Source organism: Desmodus rotundus, chromosome 3 (assembly GCF_022682495.2).
Source record: "Desmodus rotundus isolate HL8 chromosome 3, HLdesRot8A.1, whole genome shotgun sequence".
Lineage (NCBI taxonomy): Eukaryota > Metazoa > Chordata > Mammalia > Chiroptera > Phyllostomidae > Desmodus > Desmodus rotundus.
Window position 1 is genome coordinate 28,528,204 of NC_071389.1, and position 20,061 is coordinate 28,548,264.

The 20,061-nt window shown below is 56.0% G+C and overlaps 2 protein-coding genes across 6 annotated transcripts in view; one reads left to right on the forward strand and one right to left on the reverse strand.

Moving 5' to 3' along the window:
• The window catches only part of SZT2 (SZT2 subunit of KICSTOR complex), a 51,410-nt gene extending 35,811 nt beyond the window's left edge, over positions 1–15,599 (forward strand). For all 4 annotated transcript variants that reach the window (XM_024571019.3, XM_024571022.3, XM_045204182.2 and 1 more), the window contains 30 exons: positions 566–718; positions 802–904; positions 994–1,099; positions 1,187–1,298; positions 1,934–2,052; positions 2,163–2,327; positions 2,588–2,672; positions 2,822–2,986; positions 3,071–3,238; positions 3,594–3,727; positions 4,170–4,336; positions 4,458–4,555; positions 4,639–4,771; positions 4,886–5,016; positions 5,151–5,251; positions 5,325–5,501; positions 5,701–5,968; positions 6,072–6,151; positions 6,240–6,365; positions 6,492–6,691; positions 8,565–8,655; positions 8,868–8,948; positions 9,030–9,104; positions 11,379–11,592; positions 11,968–12,121; positions 12,270–12,392; positions 12,502–12,907; positions 13,026–13,142; positions 14,539–14,607; positions 14,742–15,599. In XM_024571019.3, the coding sequence (XP_024426787.2) occupies positions 566–718; positions 802–904; positions 994–1,099; positions 1,187–1,298; positions 1,934–2,052; positions 2,163–2,327; positions 2,588–2,672; positions 2,822–2,986; positions 3,071–3,238; positions 3,594–3,727; positions 4,170–4,336; positions 4,458–4,555; positions 4,639–4,771; positions 4,886–5,016; positions 5,151–5,251; positions 5,325–5,501; positions 5,701–5,968; positions 6,072–6,151; positions 6,240–6,365; positions 6,492–6,691; positions 8,565–8,655; positions 8,868–8,948; positions 9,030–9,104; positions 11,379–11,592; positions 11,968–12,121; positions 12,270–12,392; positions 12,502–12,907; positions 13,026–13,142; positions 14,539–14,607; positions 14,742–14,885 (4,265 nt within the window). In that variant the 3' untranslated portion in view covers positions 14,886–15,599. The remainder of the gene's footprint in view (positions 1–565; positions 719–801; positions 905–993; positions 1,100–1,186; positions 1,299–1,933; positions 2,053–2,162; positions 2,328–2,587; positions 2,673–2,821; positions 2,987–3,070; positions 3,239–3,593; positions 3,728–4,169; positions 4,337–4,457; positions 4,556–4,638; positions 4,772–4,885; positions 5,017–5,150; positions 5,252–5,324; positions 5,502–5,700; positions 5,969–6,071; positions 6,152–6,239; positions 6,366–6,491; positions 6,692–8,564; positions 8,656–8,867; positions 8,949–9,029; positions 9,105–11,378; positions 11,593–11,967; positions 12,122–12,269; positions 12,393–12,501; positions 12,908–13,025; positions 13,143–14,538; positions 14,608–14,741) is intronic.
• HYI (hydroxypyruvate isomerase (putative)) lies at positions 15,600–18,359 on the reverse strand. Of its 2 annotated transcripts, none has more exons than XM_024571023.3 (8): positions 18,051–18,359; positions 17,861–17,972; positions 16,725–16,839; positions 16,418–16,496; positions 16,283–16,332; positions 16,104–16,173; positions 15,851–15,985; positions 15,600–15,734 (listed from the first exon to the last, which is right to left on the reverse strand). In XM_024571023.3, the coding sequence occupies exons 1-8, from the start codon at positions 18,247–18,249 to the stop codon at positions 15,661–15,663; spliced, it is 834 nt and encodes a 277-aa protein (XP_024426791.3). In that variant the 5' UTR covers positions 18,250–18,359; the 3' UTR covers positions 15,600–15,660. The 2 variants fall into 2 exon arrangements, with proteins under 2 accessions (XP_024426791.3, XP_053776062.1); XM_053920087.2 differs by having other exon boundaries at positions 16,104–16,155; positions 18,051–18,294.
• Positions 18,360–20,061: the final 1,702 nt, after the last annotated feature.

Below are 20,061 nucleotides of genomic sequence, written 5' to 3' on the forward strand. Positions count from 1 at the left end.
ATCAAATTGCCACCGTTGTGCTACTGGAAGGTTCCATGTCAACCTGGAAACGCGGAAAGGTCCAGACAAGGCACTGGACTGTAGCTGTGGGCTCTTGCATACTGCCGTGCCACCCTTTGGGGTCTTTGGAGTAGTTGTCCTCCAGAGCACGGGGCACAGTTTTCCCCACTCTGCAGCAGTCATACTTTCTTGTTTTAAGGAGTTACTGTTGCAACTCCCAGTGAGTACACTGATGGGGTATATATCATATTATGACATATATTTTGACAGGGTCAGGTGTTGTGGCATTATCTTCAGGATTTTCTCATGCTTTGCCTCTCCTGACACATCTTCTTGGCTCCTTCATGTCTCCCTAAGATAGTTGTAAAAACCTTTGTGCTGTGACCTGTCTTCCTAAGAGGATGGCCCTACCTTATTACCCAAAATGATCATCTTTCCCCTGCAGGGTAATAGGGCCTAGGAGCCAGGGCAGTGAGGATGAAGAGACTGGTTTACAGGTGAGAAGCGTGTGAGGGAAGAGGGCTGTGTCCCACTTCTGATCCGCTGTCTGCCTTCCCCCCATCAGATTATGCTGCTGATGAGAGCTGTGCACCCCGAGGGTACCTGGCAGCCACAATGCAGTTTGTCCCTGGCCATTTCTCCTGTGATGTCGTGTGGGAAACCGTGATTCGAGTTCATTCACGCCTCAAAATGGGGCCCAGCATGGGGGTCTCCCGTGGTATGTGACAGCATGAGAGGGCAGGTGGAGTGTGGAGGGGGCTCTGGAGAAGGGAGTGTCCTGAGCCCCTGTTCCTCCCACAGCCATCCAGGCCCTGCGCTCTGTGCTCAATGCCTTCTCCGTGGTGAACCGGAAGAATATGTTTGTTTATCAGGAGCGAGCAACGAAGGCTGTGTATTATCTTCGGTACGTGGACCCCGGGAAGACAGGGTAAAGCATGGGTCATGGATGGCTCAGGAGGAGGTATGTCCAAAGACCTTGCCACTCTTTCCCAGGCTCCTGGAGACAACCTGCAGTGAGCGGCCATGGGAAGGCGATGCTCTGCCCCCCTCCCTAGCTCTGTCCCGAAGCCAGGAGCCCATCTCCTCTGAGGAAGCCTCGGCACGTATCCCCCCCCCACTCCCTGATGTCCCGTGCTCCCTCGGGCTTTGCTCCCTAGAGCGGGTCCTGACCAGAGTTTTCCCACAGGGTCCTCGTTCTCCCCTCGACTTGGCGTCCAGCCGCAGTGCAGATACTGCTCGTCCTGTGGGCCAGGTGGACAGGCACATCCGGCTGCTGGTGCATGGCGTAGGGCAGGCAGGTAAGGACTGCAAGGAGAGGGTAGGAGAGTGACCAGACGAGGTTCCAGAAGTCTCCAGGACTTCTCTCGGAGCCTTCCTACTCCAGCTCATGCTATGCTGTGGGCTTCCCTCAAGCAGGAGTCGTGTGGGAATGACAGACTGCTGTGATATTTAGGTGCTAGGACCTGTAGTTGACTGAAGTGCAGCTAGGGGAAGAGGGGTCATTAAAGCTGACACCCAGGTATCTGTCCTGGGGGACTGTGTGTTAGATGGTGGCCCCACTGGCTGGCTGCCAGGGGTGGGGTGGGGATGAAGATGATGGGCTCGATTTGAGACACGTTGAGCCTGAGGTGTCTTAGGCAGATGGATTATCCAGCTAACGTTTATGGTTCAGTTAATGTGTACTGGGACTTGGGCTAAGATGGTTATATATGAGGTAGATGCTGTTATTCTCATTTTATGGCTAAGGGCACTGGGGCTTTGAGAGGTGAAGCTCACTTCTCCACAGTCACAGTGAGTAGCTTGGCAGAACTAGACCCTAGTACTGGCTGCCTGTGGTGTATGGGAGAATGTTTGAGTCTGGGGTTTAATGGCTGGTTTGGGGTAGCTGGATCCTCAGCCAGTGTCTCCACCTTCCCTCCATGGCTGCGTCAAGGTCCCGAGATCACAGATGAGCTGGTGCGGGTTCTGCGTCGGCGCCTGGACGAGGCCACTCTGGACGTCATCACAGTCATGCTTGTTCGGAACTGCAAGCTGACACCGGCGGATGTGGAGGTCAGCTCCCGCCCAGACTCCCGCGTCCTCCATGGCGCAGTCGCAGATGCAGGGCAGTCTGGGCCAGAATGTCTTCCTGCAACTCTGACTCCCCTTCCCGCTCTCCGCAGTTCATCCAGCCACCGGGAAGTCTCCCTTCAGAGGTGTTGCATCTGGCCCTGCCCCCCTCCTGCCGGCCCTGGCTTCCTGCCCTGGCCTGGTACCTACGGCAAAACCTGCTCATTTTCCTGCACTCTCCCAAGTACACAGACAGCAATGGCCGGAACCACTTCCAGGTGAGGTTTCACCCACCTCTTTCCACACCCACAGGTACCCAGTCCCCACCCCTCAATACATACACAACCTTACTGTGTGTTTTATACAGATTCCCCATGTGTACCTTTGCCCATGGACCTGTGTACACCCCTCCCCCCACATACACCTTTATTATCTACCTGTGTCTTCCTGTGTTCCCCATTCTCCACCAGACACCCATTCCCTGATGGCTTTTGTCCACTTGCCTCATCTTAGTTCTCGGTGGCTGTTCTCTCCCCAGCATCCACTCCCACCACAGGGCAGCCTCCCCGACTTGGACATTTACTTGTATAACAAGCCTGGTGGACAGGGCACTGGGGGCAAAGGTACAGTGTGGGCACTGCCAGGTGTGGGAAAGCCCTTTCCGGTCTCGTGGCTGAGAGGGCCTTTCCCAGCCTTGCCTCTAAGGTGGGTGTGGGGGAGGCAAGGGGGTCTGGAAGTCCCAGACCTGAGTTTTCCGTGGATTTCTACCCAGGAGTTGCCTGCATCACTCTAGCCTTTGTGGACGATGGAGGGGCCCCCATCTCACTGGCATCGTGGCCCCCCTCCTCTCCGGGGCCTCCAGATGGACTACAGGAGGAGGAGTTTGAGCAGCTGACCCAGGTCACTCGTTGCCCAGTTGTGCCAGACAGTTCTTCAGGTGGGGCCGCTTGGCTAGAGGAGGGGTGTTCGGATGCCATAGGAACTGGGGGCACCCTCAAGTGACCCCCATTCTTTCCTCCAGCTCACAGTGGGGCCCCACGGCTTCGACTGGATGTGTGGGAAAAAGGGAATATCAGCATTGTACAGCTGGAAGAGAAGCTCCGAGGAGCAGCTCGCCAGGCCCTGGCCGATGCCGTCATGGAGCTGCAGCTACTGCCAGCCTCCCTGTGCACAGAGGACATGTCTCCAGGTATGTGGGGGCCAGAAAATGTCACAGATCCAGGCAAGATGGTGTTTCAGGTGTGGGATCTGGGAAGACATCACAAAGGCTCCATCCGAAATACACATTCACAGCTGTCCTTTGCCTTCCCTGCATCAGCAAGTCATCAGCAGAAATGTACCCATGCTTGGAGTCACCCGCTTAGAGCGGAAAATATCAGGAATTCACTTCACACAAACACCTGCCGCCATGCACTGTCAATTGCAGATACTGATACTGTCATTAACCAGTAGAGGAAGTGTTGAGGAACTGTCATACCAGTCTTGGGGCTAGGTGTGGGGATTGATGGTTAGTGACAGACGTCTGTATTGTTTGATGTCCACAGGAAGTCTCAGGAGTGGGTCATTGGAAACCAAGAGCCCTGCAGGCCGAGCTAGCACCTTTCCCCCTGGGCCAGCCCCTGAGGAGCCTGTGACTCCCCCCAGCAAAGCTGGCCGGCGTAGCTTCTGGGATATGCTGGTAATGGGAGAATGGGAGGAAGTGGTGAAGTTGGCATCTACTTTCTTGCTGCCTCCTAGTTCTACCTACACTCCCCTGCAGGCCTTGCTTCAGAACCCTATTACATATATAAACCTACCCTGTCCCTTGGGTAGGAGTTTGCAGAATGTGGCAAGTTCTCACTGATGGAGAGAGAGCCTCAGCTTACTGTGTGCCTTCACTTCTGCTTTCCTTACTGCATCCTCAAACCTGCAAGATAAGCAGGGCTTTTACCGGTGAGGCTTCTAGGGCTCAGGAAAGTTGAGTAGCCTGCCCAAGGCTGCTTAGTCAGCCTGCTGTGAAGCCAGGGCCTGAACCGGGGCCTCTGAATCCTCTAGGCTCTTGTTACTGTTCCATGATGCCTCCACCCTCCACCCTGTTCCCCTTCCCAATAGCCCCTCTTCACTCACTACATTGCCTTCAGAGTAAAACAGAATCTGGGGACTTGGGTTCCCCCAAAACAACGGATGACATTGTCCTGGATCGGCCAGAGGACACTCGGGGCCGGAGGCGTCACAAAACTGAAAATGTTCGGACCCCAGGTGGAACTGAGCGGGCATCAGGCCCAGAGTCTGGAGCCAAGAGACAAAGGTGCATATGTGTGTTGTGTCAGGGGAGGGAGTGGTACGAAATCACAGGTGGGTCTCAGGTTTAGGTAAACACATGTAAGTCAGGTATCAGTGTGAGCTTCTTACTCCTGCTGTGTCTTCAGACGCCGGACCACACAGCTAGAAGAGGGCGAGGTGGGGACCCTGCAGCCTGTGTTTGCTCATGTTACTCAGCGCTGGATGGAGTTCATGGTTCAGACTGGTGAGATCCCCCGCCTCCCACTCCCACCCCCATCCTGGTCCCCATCCTGCAGGTCCAGCAGGACTTCTTTGCCCCGGGTCCAGGTTGCGCTTCAGTGTCCAGGAGCTCCACCTACATGGTGTCCCGGTTCCTCCTGCCATCTATCTTATCTGAGTTCACCACTCTGGTCACCTCAATGGCTGGAGACACCAGCGTCCGTGTCTTTGAGCAGCATTTGTGAGTGTGGGGTCCCATGGAGGCTGAGCTGGGCGGGGGCTTAGGCTCAGGGAGGTGATGGCCAGGGCAGGAGACCAAGCAGTCTGCTTTCTTTGCGTCCCTCCCTCCTACTAGGAGTTCAGAGCCAGATGTCTTCAGTCCTTGTTCCCTTGGACAACTGGGCCCAACACCCCGCCCAGCAGCCGAGCGGCATCTGCTGCTTCTGGGAAGGAACTTCTTGCAGTGGAGGCGACCAACCCAGCAGGGTGAGAGCAGGCCTAGGGGAGGGTGGGTTTAGAGTGACTGAAGGGGTGGTCTCCGACCCTGCGGATGACAGGACAGGGTTGAGGGGGCTCTGTCTGCAGACCCCTATTAAGACTCCCCCACCCCCACACTGTAGCTGCCAAAGCCTTGCAGCGCTTCGAGCCAGGAGGTGACGGGAGCTCAGGGCGAAATGCGCCCCGGCAGAGGTTCTTGCTACTGGAGATCGTGGATAAGAAGGTAGATGTGGGGCCAGGGGCTGGGTGGGAGAAGAGGTTCTGTGACCTCACTGACCCTGACCCCTGACTTCCAGCTACTGCTGCTGACTTACAACTGGGCTCCAGACCTGGGGGCAGCCTTGGGCCGAGCACTGGTTCGCCTCGTGCAGTGGCAGAATGCACGTGCCCATCTCATCTTCTGCCTCCTCAGCCAGAAGCTCGGGCTCTTCCATCATTATGGCCAGTTGGACTTCCCAGTGCGGGATGAAAAGGTACCTGCTGCTCAGGCTCCCTTCTGCAGTTCTGGCTCTTGAAGGCTTGGTATAAGGAAGCACCAGCTTAGAAGCAGGGGGAGGGGACAGACTAAGGGCAGAGGTGGTGTAGAGAGAGTCTGAGAGGGGAGGCCATGGGGCAGGAGAGAAGGTCTGAGGACAAAGGCCATGCACCCATTGTGAGGCTCCATCTTTTCAGGAGCCAAACCCGTTCCTGCTGCCGACAGTGGATGCAGAGACCCTCATCCGGAGTGCAAGCCCCCCTCTGAGCCGGGAGCAAGGCCGGCTCACTGGGTCCTCTCGGAGTGGGGGTTCCCTTCCCCTGGACACATTCCCCTTCGATGAGGCCCTAAGGGATATCACAGCTGCTCGCCCCAGTGCCTCACTCGGCTCTGTGCCCAGACCCCCCGATCCCGTCACCTACCATGGACAACAGTTCCTGGAGATCAAGATGACGGAGCGCAGAGGTGAGGGCACCGGGCCGGACAGTGGGCAGGGGCAATCTGTGGAGTCTGGGAGGGAGGAGGGTGGCAGGTCCTGGGCGCCACTACTAATACTCCCAACCCCCAGAGCTGGAGCGCCAGATGAAGATGGAGAACCTGTTCGTAACCTGGCAGCAGCGGTCCACCCCAGCCAGCATGCCCATCAGCGTGAGTAGCCCAAACCCGCATCCTCCAGGGGTATCCTCTAGCCTTCCCTGGTCACCACCACTCTGTGCTCACTGCCCCATTTCCCCAGGCTGGGGAGCTGGAGACCCTGAAGCAGTCATCCCGCCTGGTACATTACTGTGCAACAGCCCTGCTCTTCGACCCAGCTGCCTGGCTGCATGGGCCTCCAGAGACCTGTGGGCCCCCCGAGGGGCAGGTGAGGCTCAAGATGCCCAGATTTCCCCCCTGGGACCTCTTTTTACCCCACAGTTACCTCCATTCCTCCACCCTCAGTAGGGTGGCTGAGAGTGGGTAGATCCTTCCTTAATTTCGGCTCCCACAGCGGCGCCATCGCCCTGAGCCAGGACCTGGGAGCCGAGAGGCCCCCTCAAGCTGTGAAGCCTTGGATGTGCCTCCACCGGGCACCCGTGAGGAGCCTTGGCTGAAGGAGCTGAGCCTGGCTTTCCTGCAGCAATATGTGCAGTATCTGCAGAGCATGGGCTTTGTGCTGGTACCACTGCGGCCCCCGTCGCCCGCCCGCAGGTGAGCCATCTCCTCCTTCCCTCCTGCACTGCAGGCGAGGCCCGCTCGCCCTTCTTCCCCTCACATGGGTTCCGTGAGGACAGCTCGGGCCTGTGCATGTGGCCACCCACTAGGCCAGCACACATACATGAGGTCCTCAGACACTTCCATGCAGCCCTCACCCATGTCCCATAGATGTCACACATCTTAGGGAACTCACAGAACTGTGTACATTCTCACAGAGCTCGTGTGCCCAGAAACCCACATACTTACATGCTGGTGTACATCCATGCACATGGATCTGGTACACGCTCTTAACCTTCTGTACCCAGGTCTTAATGATTCCTGTCCTGATCACCTGCTGACCTCTCCTGAGATTTACGTGGTTCGTGACCCAGGAAGCCCTTTACTCACCGAGGCTAGTTGTCTTTCTCACCAAGAACCCCTGCCCTGGGCCTGCTCACATCACTGTCCTCCAGCCTGTTCTTGGTCGTGTTCATCCACTGGCCACTAGTGACAGGTTGGAGTCTTGGAGAGTAGGCAGCCCCTCTGTCAGCACTTTCCATCCCCCAGAGCTCAGGGACAAGTCCACAACCACCTTTTCCTTCTGTATCGAGTCTCAAATCCCCATTTCTTTGGCCCTGCTCTGTGTTCTCAACACCTGAGCCTCTGGATTCTGTGTTCCAGCCCCTTTCCAGAGGCTGAGGGGAAAGTATCTGTTCATGTTACACAGTTACTTTCGTGCCTCTGGATTTGTTTGCTTTCTCCTTCCTCTCTATTTTTAGTTTAATGCCCTTTCAAGCTAGTAAATGTAATTGTATTTCCTTAATCAAGATACCACCTTGGACCAGAAAGCCAGTTCCAACTCTTAGTGTTTTGTAACCAGCTCTCCACCTCCTGGGCTGCCCCTCTTCTCCGGGCCTTAGGAAGAGAGGACAGGCCTGTGTCGCTGGGCCCCCACCCCTTGTTTCTCAGCAACAACCCGAGGGTAGTTGCTCAGCTTGCTGCCCTTGGCCAGGTCCCAGCTGTAGGAGCTTCTCTGATAAATAAATTCATATTTATCAGAAATACAAATTCCTTTTTAAAACAAAAGACATGCTAGGTTAAAAAATGTTTCTAGAGCAAAATTTAAAGTTAGGCCTTCTCTTGTCCCCAGTCTTTTATCGCCAATCACTAGTTAGGTCTTGTCCTTATTTCCTTAAGGACTAAGTGGGACATTTTTCACAAAAGGCTTAGACACCCCACCCCCAGTGTCTGCAAGAGTTCTGGTTTGTACCTCCTAAGTATGAGGATCGGGTCCCACGGGCCCTTTCTGTGTCCCCCTGTTCCCAGCACTTGCCCTGCTTCTCGTCTCCCCTTGCCCCTGAGTTGAGAAACAAAGAACAGTAGGCCTGTGGAATGCTGAAAGCACCACTCCCCAGGCAAGAGAGAAGCCCCTTTCCCTCTGAGAGGAAGGTGCCTAACCAGGCGTCAAGCATCTCCCTGAGTTTTCCTCGTGAAATCTTAGACATACAGCACCGCCCCACCCGGTGCTACCCCCAGGAAGCAGATGTCTCCACCCCCTCGTGCGCGTCTCCCTATGTTCTCAGCAGCCTCTCTGGCCCTGCCCTCTTCCTCTCACTGGTGGAGAAGGGCCTGGCCTCCTCCTCTGCACTGAGCGCTGCCCACACTTCCCCTTAAAGCAGCAGTTGCTGTGGAGGGAGCCCTGCCCCGCAGTCTACACTGGACTCAAGTCCCAGCCTTGCTACTTACTCACCTTGGTGCCCTGAGCAGGCCCACCCTCTCCGGTCCGTCTCCACTCCTACAAAACGATCCCACATGAAATGGATTGTGGGTCTGATGGCCATAGTCCTCCCCACTGACTGGCCGCGTCTTATCTCTTCCTTTTCTGCAGCACCAGCCGGCTGCGAGCCATGGCATTCCTTGGAACAGAGGGTCGGGGTTCCTTCTCCTGCCCGAAGGCCAAGGCTGATGGGAGCCCCAAGGTAACACATCATCTTGTACCTTCCCCGACAGTGAAAATCAGTGATGCCCCAGACACCAGTGTCACTAAGGCTGAATTATTTCCCCAAGGCCAGAGGTCCTTGATCCCAGCCTGCCACCATTAGAGTCACCAGCCCAAGAAACTTCCCTGCTGATTTAAAGCCGGTGAACCCCCAACCCTTGCCCCTGAACCCATCTCCTTTCCTTTCTCCAGAGCACTGCCTGTCCAGCCACCACCTACCACCTGCAGCGGGCACTGCCCGGGGGCATCATCCTCATGGAGCTGGCTTTCCAGGTGCGCAGGACGAGCACTGAGTGGGGAGGGCCTGACCCCCCGTCTCTTGCCCTCCTGACCTCATGCTCACCCTCTCTCCAGGGTTGTTACTTCTGTGTTAAGCAGTTTGCCCTGGAGTGTTCCCGCATCCCCATGGGACAAGCTGTCAACTCTCAGGTACGCGGTGGGGCCGGGGAGTGCGGGGTCTCAGGCCCAGCCGGTGCGTCTCCAGTATGCAATGGCCAGTAAGAGTGATGCCCAGGCAGTCTGGCCCAGTGATGACCCGGTGCCATGGGCTGGCCAGGCAAGGGTCATTGTGGCGACTGGACCATCCACCAGTGTCACTCTGCAGGTGGTCCAGAGCTGTGTTCAGCTGTAGCAAGAGGGCAGAAGTCAGTCTAGCACAGGGGCTGGTCTGGCAGTGCTCATCCTGGCACTGACACCCTGGCACTGGGCCAGTCCATAACCACAGCTGGTTAGACAGAGTGGACGTTTGGGCATGGCACGTAATCCGACACATGGGTAGGCCGGTGCCATGGGCAGTCCTGGCCCAGTCTGCAGCTGGGGTTAGCCTGGCATCGCAGGTACAGTCACTGACCTTAGCCTGTGGGCTGCAGGTCCCACCCACATGGCATACCAGTCACCCAGTTGTTATTCACGCAGGGCCCCTGCACCCTGTGAGGGCCAAGCACTCGGGAGCGCTCAGACGAGCAAGAGGGCCGAGCGGGCCAGGACTGAAGCCCTCCGTGAGTTAGTTCAGCTCCATCAGGTCGCTGCACATGTCACGTGAGGGCCCATGCCTTCCTTGGGCCTCACATTTAGTTTCTGAGAGATCAGGATCCGCCTGCGCCCGTCTGCCACCCTCCAGCACAAACAACATCACCTCCTCTCATATCTGGACAGCTCACATCTGGACAGCTCATATCCGGCCCACAGATGACTGCATTTGACTTGGGCGTGGATACCTGGCCCGGTCATCACACGATAATGTGACCCAGAAAAGCTTGGTGACTGTGTGCAGGGGCCTACCTGAGCCTCAGTGTTCAGAAGGGAGCTATGAACGGGCATGTGCCCTTTCACACTTGGCTGTAGTATTGGCGGGAAGGACCCACCCCCACTACTCTAGAGCTTGCTGAAGTCCTTGTGGCTTCCCTATCCCCTGATCTCCATCCAGCCTGGTTCTCTCTGCCTCCACATAGCTAATCTCTAACCCTACTTAGATTCTTAAATTGCTTTATTATTGCTGTCGTTTATTATGTGCTTAGTGTATACACTAAGTGAGAAGGAGTTTTAGTCCTACTGCACAGATCAGGCAGCAGGTTCACAGAGGTTCACTAGTTTGCCCCAGGGCACAGAGCTAGGTGGGGGCAGTACTGGCTCTCTGACACCAAGGCTCAATCTTGGCTATGGTGTTTTTCTCACTGCCTCTAACTCTATGAAGACCTTTACTTTATCTCCATGGTAGGTGAGGAAACTGACGCAGGCAGATTGTGACTTACCCAACATCTAAGCAGCTACTCTGACTCCTAGGTTGTTGCTCTTCTACAGTCATTTCTTTCCTTTCCTAGTAACTGCTCTGCCCAGGGCCCCCGGGGAAGTGCCTGTGTAGATTCTGCCATTCTGGCCCCATAGAGCCAGCTGTTAACACACTTTCAGTGATGGTGATTTCCACCAGCTCCATCTCTCTGCCTGCCCACTCTCCTTCCTTCATTCCCAGGTCAGTTAGAGGAGGCCCACCCTGGCCTAGCCTTGCCTTGGCAGGATGTCCCAGACAAAGCTTACCAATGAGAAGTTAGCTGGGTTTGGGGATCAGGGAGAGCAGCATTCCAGGCAAAGAGAACAGCAGGTACAAAAGGGTAGAGTATATGTGTTGAACTTGGGAAGAGCCAGTAGTTTGACGGAAAAAGAAAGCTGGAGAGATGGGAAGGGGCCAGCAAAAACTTTCTGATAGTAATCACACACCTGGCCTACTCTGACCGCCTGTTTAAAATGGCAACTGCTTCACTTCTTGATTTTCCATAGCACCTTCTCCTAACATACTGTGTACTCAGTGCCTCTGTCTAACGTTTAGTGTCGGATCTCCCTACTGCTCAAGTTAAGCTCCTCGAGGGCATGGGTTTGTTTCCCAGTGCATTCCCAGCCCCTAGAACAGCACCAGGCAGGCACTCGACAAGCATTTTTGCATCAGTGAATCTGTGCCAGACTTCAGCGGACTCGGGTACAAAGTAAAAAAGACCTGTCTCTCAAAACGGTCAGTTCCATGTAAACAGAGTTATGATACAGTAAAAAAAGAGATACAATGAGGAGGGCTTCCCGGAGCTGTTGTGGTGGAGGAGCCCACAGCATCAGGGTGAACCTTGAGCTGTCTTTCACATACAAGGGGAGGGGAGCGGGAATGTGCTGGGCAGCCTGCACTGCCGTTTGCTGACCCAGGCCCTGCTACCTCCCCAGCTGTCCATGCTGTTCACCGAGGAGTGCGACAAGGTGCGGGACCTGATGCACGTGCACTCCTTCAGCTACGACTTCCACCTGCGCCTCGTGCACCAGCACGTGCTGGGCGGCCACCTGGTGCTGCGGCATGGCTACCACCTCACCACCTTTCTGCGACACTTCCTAGCCCACCACCCTGATGGGCCCCACTTCGGTCGCAATCACATTTACCAAGGTCAGTGCCCAAGGGCAAGCCAGTGAACCTGATAAAAAACGCCCCCAGGTGTGGGCTGGTGGGACCACTTCCTAGGGCCAGACCTCATCTTCCTATCCCATATTGTTAACTGCCTCCCATCCCTTGGACTGTGTCCCACATTCCTGTCTTAACTTCTTCACAGTTTATTTCATATCAAAGTTTAGACCTATGTTGTGTACCCCGCCCTCTGTCCTGAGCCACTTTGTCCCATCTTAATTTCCCACATGGCCTTAGGAGCTCCCCAGAAGAGCAGGGCCAGTCTGCCTGTCAGCGCCGTAGGGACTCTTAACCCTCTCACCCACCTGATTGGTGTGTCTATCCCAGGCCCACTGTCTCCTCTGACTTGCCCCTTAGGGACCCTGGAGCTCCCCACACCGCTCATTGCCGCACACCAGCTGTACAACTATGTGGCTGACCACGCCAGCTCCTACCACATGAAGCCCCTGCGAATGGCCCGGCCAGGGGGCCCAGAACACAATGAGTATGCCCTGGTGTCGGCGTGGCACAGGTACGGAGGAGGGGACCCCAGCATGTTTTCTGGTGGAACTGTGGTCAGGGCCACCTGTGCAGTAGGGAGACCCGTGTTTTCTTGGGCAGAACGGGTGAGGTTGACTTCATTGGAACCTCAGGACTGACATCTTATGCCCACCACACAGCTCTGGCTCCTACCTAGACTCTGAGGGACTTCGTCACCAGGACGACTTTGATGTGTCTCTGCTTGTCTGTCATTGTGCTGCACCCTTTGAGGAACAAGGAGAGGCTGAGCGGCATGTCCTGCGGTCAGCAGATCCCCTGCTTTGAATGTGCCCATTTCCCTGCTTGCCCCCTGCCCTTGCCCTGTGTGTCTCCTGTTGTGACCATCACACTCCTACCCCCTCCGCACCCCAGGCTGCAGTTCTTCGTGGTGCTCACCAGCCAACGAGAGCTCTTCCCCAGACTAACTGCTGACATGCGCCGGTTCCGGAAGCCACCTAGGCTACCCCCTGAGCCAGAGGTTCCTGGGAGCTCAGCAGGTAGCCCTAGGGAGGCCTCAGGGGTTGGTCTGGCCCCTGGACCAGCTCCTCTGTTCCCCCCACTGGCTGCAGAGGTAGGCGTGGCTCGGGCACGGCTGGCTCAGCTGGTCCGGCTAGCTGGAGGGCACTGCCGCAGGGACACCCTCTGGAAGCGCCTCTTCTTGCTGGAGCCACCAGGGCCTGATCGGCTGCGGCTCGGGGGGCGCTTGGCCCTGGCTGAGCTGGAGGAGCTCCTGGAAGCGGTGCATGCCAAATCCATTGGGGACATTGACCCCCAGCTGGTAAGGAACTGTGTATCAGAAGGGGCTGGGATGGATGTTAGGAATCCATGGGCAACCAGGGTGGAGGGTGCAGGGTGGCTCCGGGACAGCAGGTCCAGGCCTGTGTACCCTCCCCCAGGACTGCTTCCTGTCTATGACTGTCTCCTGGTACCAGAGCCTGATCAAGGTTCTTCTGAGCCGCTTTCCCCAGAGCTGTCGCCATTTCCAGAGCCCAGACTCGGGGACTCAGTATCTGGTAAGTTCCCTTGACCCCCCTCTGAAAAGGGAGGGTCACCAGAAATCCTCACCGGAGAAGTGACAGGTGTCCCCTTCAAGGAACCCAGCCCGATCAAGCAAGCTTGGTCTGGGAGAGAGGCTTCTTCGACGGATGAGCCTGCAGATACGCATGTAGAACAAAGAGCAAACAGAAAAAGACACGCGCTCTGAGCATTGGCTGCGGCCTGTGACTCACTCACGGAGAACCACCTAGAGCTCTGCCCTCAAAGGCTCCCAAAAACACCAGCCTTCCTCGGCTAGAGATCCTGAGGACCAAGTTCTGGAACCTCCTCAGTGGTTGCTCTTGGACTTTAAGGCTTTATTACCCCAAATTGTGGCCCTCACACCAGCAGCATCAGCACCGCCTGGGTGCTTGCCAAAGTGTACTCTCAGGCCCCACTCCAGACCCACTGGCTCAGAGCCTGCCTTTTAGCCAGGTCCCCAGGTGGAGGTTGAAAGCTCTGCTGGGTGGACAGGTAGAGAGAAAAGACCCGTGGTGCTAGGCACACGCTTGGGGGGACTCAGAGACTAGAGAAATGGGCCCAGTGAGAGCAGTGGTCCAGGAAAAGAGACACTCAGAAGACTTTGCAAGAAAAAGCAGGAGCTGGTTCGTGGTGATGCAACCTGGTACTTGTAGGAAGGGTAGTTCCAAAGTGTTCTGAAGGGTCATCTAGAGAAGCCAAGGTTGTTGGGGTAAGGCTGCAGTAGTGCGGGTGGCTGTGCGCGGATGGCGGGCCGGGGGGTGGGAGTGCTGCAGCAGCAGTGGGTTTGGGGCAGGGTGAGGAGTTGTGTCTGAGGCTTACAAGGACCTCCTAGGACCACAGTTCAGAAGGGTTATGTGGACATCGGTGATTGGCACTCAGGAGAGGGAGGTCTGGGCAACATCTGTGTGAATAGGGGGTCACTGCAGCCCTGGGAGTGGAAGAAATTGCCCAGGGAGATTGCGAAGCTGAGCATGAGCAACAGATAGGAGGGGACTGTCCCAGGAGAGGCCAGACACACAAGACCTGGGACAGGACAGGACAGGACAGGAGGCAAGGAGGGATCATGTCAAGGGCAGAGAACTCTCCTTCAGTGTTTGGCTTCGGTGCCAACTTTGTGCAGGGCCTCTAGATAATTGACTTCGGGAACCTTCCGACCAAGCCCCCCTTCCTTTCACTCTGGCCAGGCTGCCCAGGGGCCAGTGAGGATGAGGGCAGAGGTTCAGTCTGGAGAGGAGGTTCTGGGTGACTGTGGAGTGCAGGTGGGGTCGGGTGTGGAGATGGAGGCGGTCCTCCTTGCCACGGGCCCACTCACTCCCAGGATGCCCTCCAGGAGGGGCTGTGCTTCCTCAGGTGAGACGGCCTCACTCCCCATCTCACTGTCTTTCGCTGCAGGTTGTACTGAACCAGAAGTTCACTGACTGTTTTGTGCTAGTGTTTCTGGATTCCCACTTGGGAAAGACGGTGAGAACACAGGGTGAGGGGTTTTGTGTTGGCCTGGTGGGAGGCTGTACCCCAAATGCCCTACCCCAGAGTCTGCTGAGGTTGGGGTGCCTTCCCTGCCTTCCTCACCAATGTACCCCACTGTGTCCCCACAGTCTCTGACAGTGGTTTTCCGAGAGCCCTTCCCAGTACAGTCCCAGGACAGCGAGAGCCCCCCTGCCCAGCTGGTCTCCACCTACCATCACCTTGAGTCGGTCATCAATACAGCCTGCTTCACCCTCTGGACCCGTCTCCTCTGAGGGATGGATCGCTGAGTCACTGTTCCTCAGATTGTGGGTCTGTAAGGTTGCCCACTTGAAGCAGGACTGACCAGCCCTTCTGTGCCCCAGCACAAGCCTGGACGCTGATGGACACAGAGGGATCTGTGACCACATCTGGGGGGTCTGCAGCCCCCACCTGGCAGCAGGGGCTGCCTTCCCCAAAACACTCATGGCTTCTGACCAACCCAGGGCTCTGGAGGTCAGTTACCTCCTGAGGTCCCCATCCCCTCTCAGGTCCCTGGGCCCTTCCAGAAGGGGACTCATCCTTCCTGCTCACCTGGCAGAGTCCCAGGAATTCTTTACACCTGGCAGCAAGCACTCACCCAAGCTCCTCTGCCTGAATCCCACCTCCAAGTCACTACCTCCCACCTTGAGCTCTCTGGTCTTCATTTCCCCCAGGGATATCCCTGCTGGACATTGCCACTGAGACAGGACACCTTGGTTCCAGTCCCAGCTCTGACTTTGATGCACCTGTGAGCATGGACCCTGGTGTCTCATCTGTACATGAGGAGGTGGTCTCAGAGCTCTCCCGTCTCACAGCAGCACTGCACAGACTGGAGGCCTTGAGCATGAGCTGTGTCCCTTCTCAACAGGAGGGCAACGGTCCTGAGAAAGTGAAGGGTTAGACACTGTGTGTCCCCCCACCCCCAATAACGTACACATATGAACACGTGCAACAGGTTTGTTTTAATTCAGAGGATGCTCAGGATGCTCAGCTCACTGTCCCAGAGACATGTGGGTGGGCAGCAAGGCCTCACTGGCCAACCTGTGGGCGGCCCCGCCTGTCCCAGTAGGAACGTAGCCACCTCAAGCCCTCTGCTGTGTCTCCTGAGGGGAGAAGGAGGTGGCATCTCAACCCATGAGGAAAACAGCCGTTGTCCAATACCTGTCCCTCCTGTTCTCCCCTCCCCAGGGCTGGGCCTGGAGCCTTAGCCCACTCTCACCTTGAGGCTGGTACTCGCAACCAACAAAGCCTTTGTAGCCTTCGTCTTCCAGCAGTTGGAATAAATAGGGGAAGTTCAGCTCTCCAGGGCTGCCAGGGTCCCCCCGGCCTGGGACCTGTGCCACCTGCACATGCCCTGGGGATAGATATGGGCAGATGTGAGGCCCAAGCTCCTCCTGAGGGCTGAGGGACAGGTGCAGGGGCTTGGAAGGGTGGGAGGGCAGAGAAAGGAGCTAAGAAAGGGACCCTCTCACCAACGATGGGCAAGAACTCCCGGATGTTCCCCGTCAGGTTCCCATCCATGATCTGCCAGTGGAATATGTCCTGGGCAGAGATTAGTAGTCAGAACCCCCCCCCCCCCACCACCACCACCACTACTGTTCCCAGATTTGGAGGACATGGGCCCTCTAAGAAGCACTTTTTTCCCACATACCATTTGTAACTGGAGGTTGGGTCTTCCAACCTTCTGTAGGATGGCTGCCGCTGGGGGAGAAACCAGGAGGGGCTGTGACTCTCAAAAAGAGTACACAAATCGAAGGGACAGGAGGCACAGGGCTGGGGGTCCTACCCTGGCGGGGCGAGTCCAGGAAGTACTGGGGATCAGTGAGGCGGGTGTTAATGGGCTCCAGCAGTCCCACGAGGTTCTCCTGGCACCATGTTGGGTCTGTGAATAGAGCTCTCCCCCCTCCCCCCCCCCCCCCCCCGCCCCCAGCTTTGTCTTCTTTCAGTTACCGGGCAAGCCCCTCACCAGCCCCTCTGACCCGAGCCAGTGCCCAGCCTTGTGCCTGGCTGCCCTCCACACTCTGCATGCCCCCTGCACGCACTCCGACATATCTGTGTATGTATGTGTGTCCATGTTTTCATTGGCATCTCACCTGAGCCAAAACCCCAGCGGCATGCCTCAGGTTCTCCAGAAAAACTGTCTCCATTTCACCCCTGACTGCTGCTCGTTCAGCACCCATTGGGACTCGGCCAGCCATCAGGTGGATCCTGTGGGGGAAGTGGGACTGGAGGGGGCTGTGGAGTCTATCCCAGAAGCAGGATCTTCGCTCCCCTGACTCTAGTGTGCCCCTCTTCCAGCTGGCCTCCACCCACCCGGCCCTTCTGTCCCACCCCCTCCACACTGCAGGTCTCTAGTCCATGCCACCTGGTCTAAAGCTCAGGCTGAACTCCTTCCTACAACCCTTCTGAGAGTCAACCCATCCTTGTCATCCTCCTGCCTCAGTCCGTACTTTCAACCTCAGCCTATAAACATCCTGAAGTCTCATCTTTTATAAATTATTTTGACCCTTACCCTTCTCAAGAATTCCATGCTGTTTGTCTCCACTTCTCGCATCTGTTTCTTAGCTTCTCTCTGATTTCATACCCCCACCCCCACCTCCACCACCAATGCCCCCTTATCATTTCCCGCTTGGCTTATTTGACCTGCAGGGTTTGACATTCATTTGATCAGCCCCACTTCGAGTCTTCCACCTTCCTGATCACCACCTGGTCTTTCTCAGCCACGTCCAACACCAACAAGCTACCCCTTGAACTCTGCTGAACACACCAAGCCGCCTCTTGCCTCTGGCCAGTGCGTCCCTGCCTGGAATGCTCCTTACATCAAACTAATGCTCACTCCTTGAGGCCCAGTTTGACATTAGTACCTGTAGGAGGCTTTTTCTGATTCGAGACAGCTAGGTGCCTACTCTGTGCCCACCACCTGCATGAATTGACCCATCCTCATATGGATCCTCCTCCGTTTTCTGTTTACTGTGCTGTCTCCCTGGTCAGACTGAGCTCCCAGCATTGGGATCCCAGCAGGAGAGAAGCCTGAAAGAGTTGCCCACTGTGAATGACACACGAAGAAAATACAGAAGGCAATTTTCAAAGGGTCAGGACTGCAGGGGTGGAGAGGTGCCAGTAGGCTCAGACTTTAAGCCTCAACACCTGGCGTCTTCATCGCCCACACCCCGAACCACGTGCGGCAGGGTCTTGGGTCATCGAAGGGGAAGAGGAAAGGACGAGATACCTGGGACAGCCTAGAGCCTTGGCGTACAGCACAGCCTGCTCCAGACCCTCTCGGAAGGCCGCCTGCCTCCCGGGAACGGCCCCCAGCCCCATTTCCCCCTTCTCTCGATCTCCTGCAGAGAGAATGGACTTAAGCTCCCTGCTCAACCCTCCCGGCACCCAACTCCCGGGCCTCGGGCCCCAAGGCGCACCGGGAGGCGTGTTGATCAGCACCAGCTGCAGCCCCGCTTCTCGCGCCGTGCGCGCCAGCGCCTCCGGCGGCTCTGCGTACGGCCAGGCGACCTCGGCGGCCTCGAAGCCCGCGCTCCCCGCCGCCCGCAGCCGCGCGGGGAGGCCGGAGAGCTCCGGGAACAACCAGGACACATTGGCGGAGAAGCGCAGCGGAGCCATAACCCACTAGGGACCGCGGGTGCAGGGCAGAGTCCGCGGGGCGGGAAGGCGGAAGAAGCGGGCGGAGCGCCGGCGAGGGCGCGGCCGAAGCTCGCGGGGGTGCGGGGCCCCGGCAGGCCGTGCGGGGGCGCGCTGGCGCCGCGAGTCCGGGTCGCCAGCTCTCTGCGGGGCTGTTCTGGTGAGAAAGGCAGTGTGCTGCCAACAGCGTGGACAGTCCGGAAAAGTGAAATATTTCAAAAGAGTAGAAAGGGAAGCGCGGGCAGAGACGAGAGGGCCGAGCGAGGGCAGCGCGGCCCGGTCGCTGGCAGGGAGAAGCAGAGGAGCTCGGGTGCCCGTGTGGCTGAGGCAGCGGTGGACAAGGAAGAGTCAGGCTGCCTCCAGGGCCCAGCAGAAATGCAGGAATGGGACTTTAACATACATTAGTATTTTTCTTCATAATGAAAATAGTATCTGTTCATTATGGAACATTTGAAAGCTTATGACCAAATAAAGAATATTTAAATCACCAGTTATCGCACCACTCACCCATTAACTTTCTTACACGTGAGAAAATAAACGTGTTTTTTTCTTAGAAATTTTTGATCATACTGTATTTGTGGTTTTATGGCCTCCTTTTTATTTAATATATTTTTGTGAGCATTTCTCATGCTAAAAAAATTAAAATTCACTTAGTGAATTTGAACTAATTGGCTTTATCCAACAATTCATGAATCAGGCAACATCTCATCTGGCCAGCAGAGAGCTACCCGGAGGGGCTACACAGGATGGAAGACTTTCATAGAAGGGAGAGTGGGGCAAGGAAGTGTTGACCCAGAGAACATCACACCTGCCGAAAAGGACTCCTCGTTGATTGGGCCCAAATTCACAACCAGAGGCTAGCAATCCTTGCTAGCTTTCAGCTGCATTTCAGAGCGCTGTGCTTCCCTCACCTGCGTCAGCCCTTATAAGAGCTGGGGGGGGGGGGGGGGCGGGGATTCAACCAATAGAACTGAGACTTTTCCCCATCCAATCTTTGCTACCCAATTAGAGTGGCTCCATTCCATCCAATCAGGACAGTGCTTTTTGGGCCAAACTTTAATAATTTGGAGTCCTATTTCCATGTGCACGGACCAATGTGCACTGGACTGGAGGCCGGAACTCTTTATAAGCCAGCTTCCCTTCCGTGTCCGTGGAGCGCACTTTCAGTTTTCCTGTGCTGCAGCCCCAGCATCATAATGCCAAGGCCAACTCTCAATCACGCTGTTTCATGATTGAGCTGTCCCAGCCACAGATGAGGTCTTTCAAATTGAGCTGTTTTCACTGAATAAAGTCTTTCCCTTCGCCATGCCCCAAATTGGAAACTCCTGTTGGCATTGAATGGATGATGACGACCTTCGGTGATCTTCAGTTGACAACAGTCATTAGCAGAAGGAAAATGAAAGTTCAGTGGAGAAAAGTAAGTGTTCAGAGTGACCATGACTTGTTGGCAGAGTTGTGGCATTTTCCATTGGCTGGCCTTGTTGCTGGGCAAGAAGAAAATCTTCCTCCTTCCAGAGTGGTAAATACACCTTCCTCTTGGAGATGCAAGGTAGGTCTTTTCCTGACACCAGTTTTAGTTGAGGTTTCCTTAATTTTTATGCCCGTGTTCTTCAATGTTCAAAATCATTGTATTAGCTGCTCCTTGTTCCTCAACTAGACAACCCCCAATTCATTGTACAGAACTGAATGTCTGTTGATGGAGATGAGGGTTTTTCAATGTGCGTGCACACCATAAAGGCACTTTAATGCACCTCGCAGCGCCGTCTCTGAATCATTTTCTTCGGTTCTGTTTGT

Coding starts and splice junctions, on each gene's coding strand:
- HYI (XM_024571023.3), bottom strand. CDS start 18,249: ATGGCTCCGCTGCGCTTCTCCGCCAATGTGTCCTGGTTGTTCCCGGAG. Junction 17,973..18,050: donor GCTGATCAACACGCCTCCCG/GTGCGCCTTGGG, acceptor TTCTCTCTGCAG/GAGATCGAGAGAAGGGGGAA. Junction 15,986..16,103: donor GGAGTTCTTGCCCATCGTTG/GTGAGAGGGTCC, acceptor ATCTATCCCCAG/GGCATGTGCAGGTGGCACAG.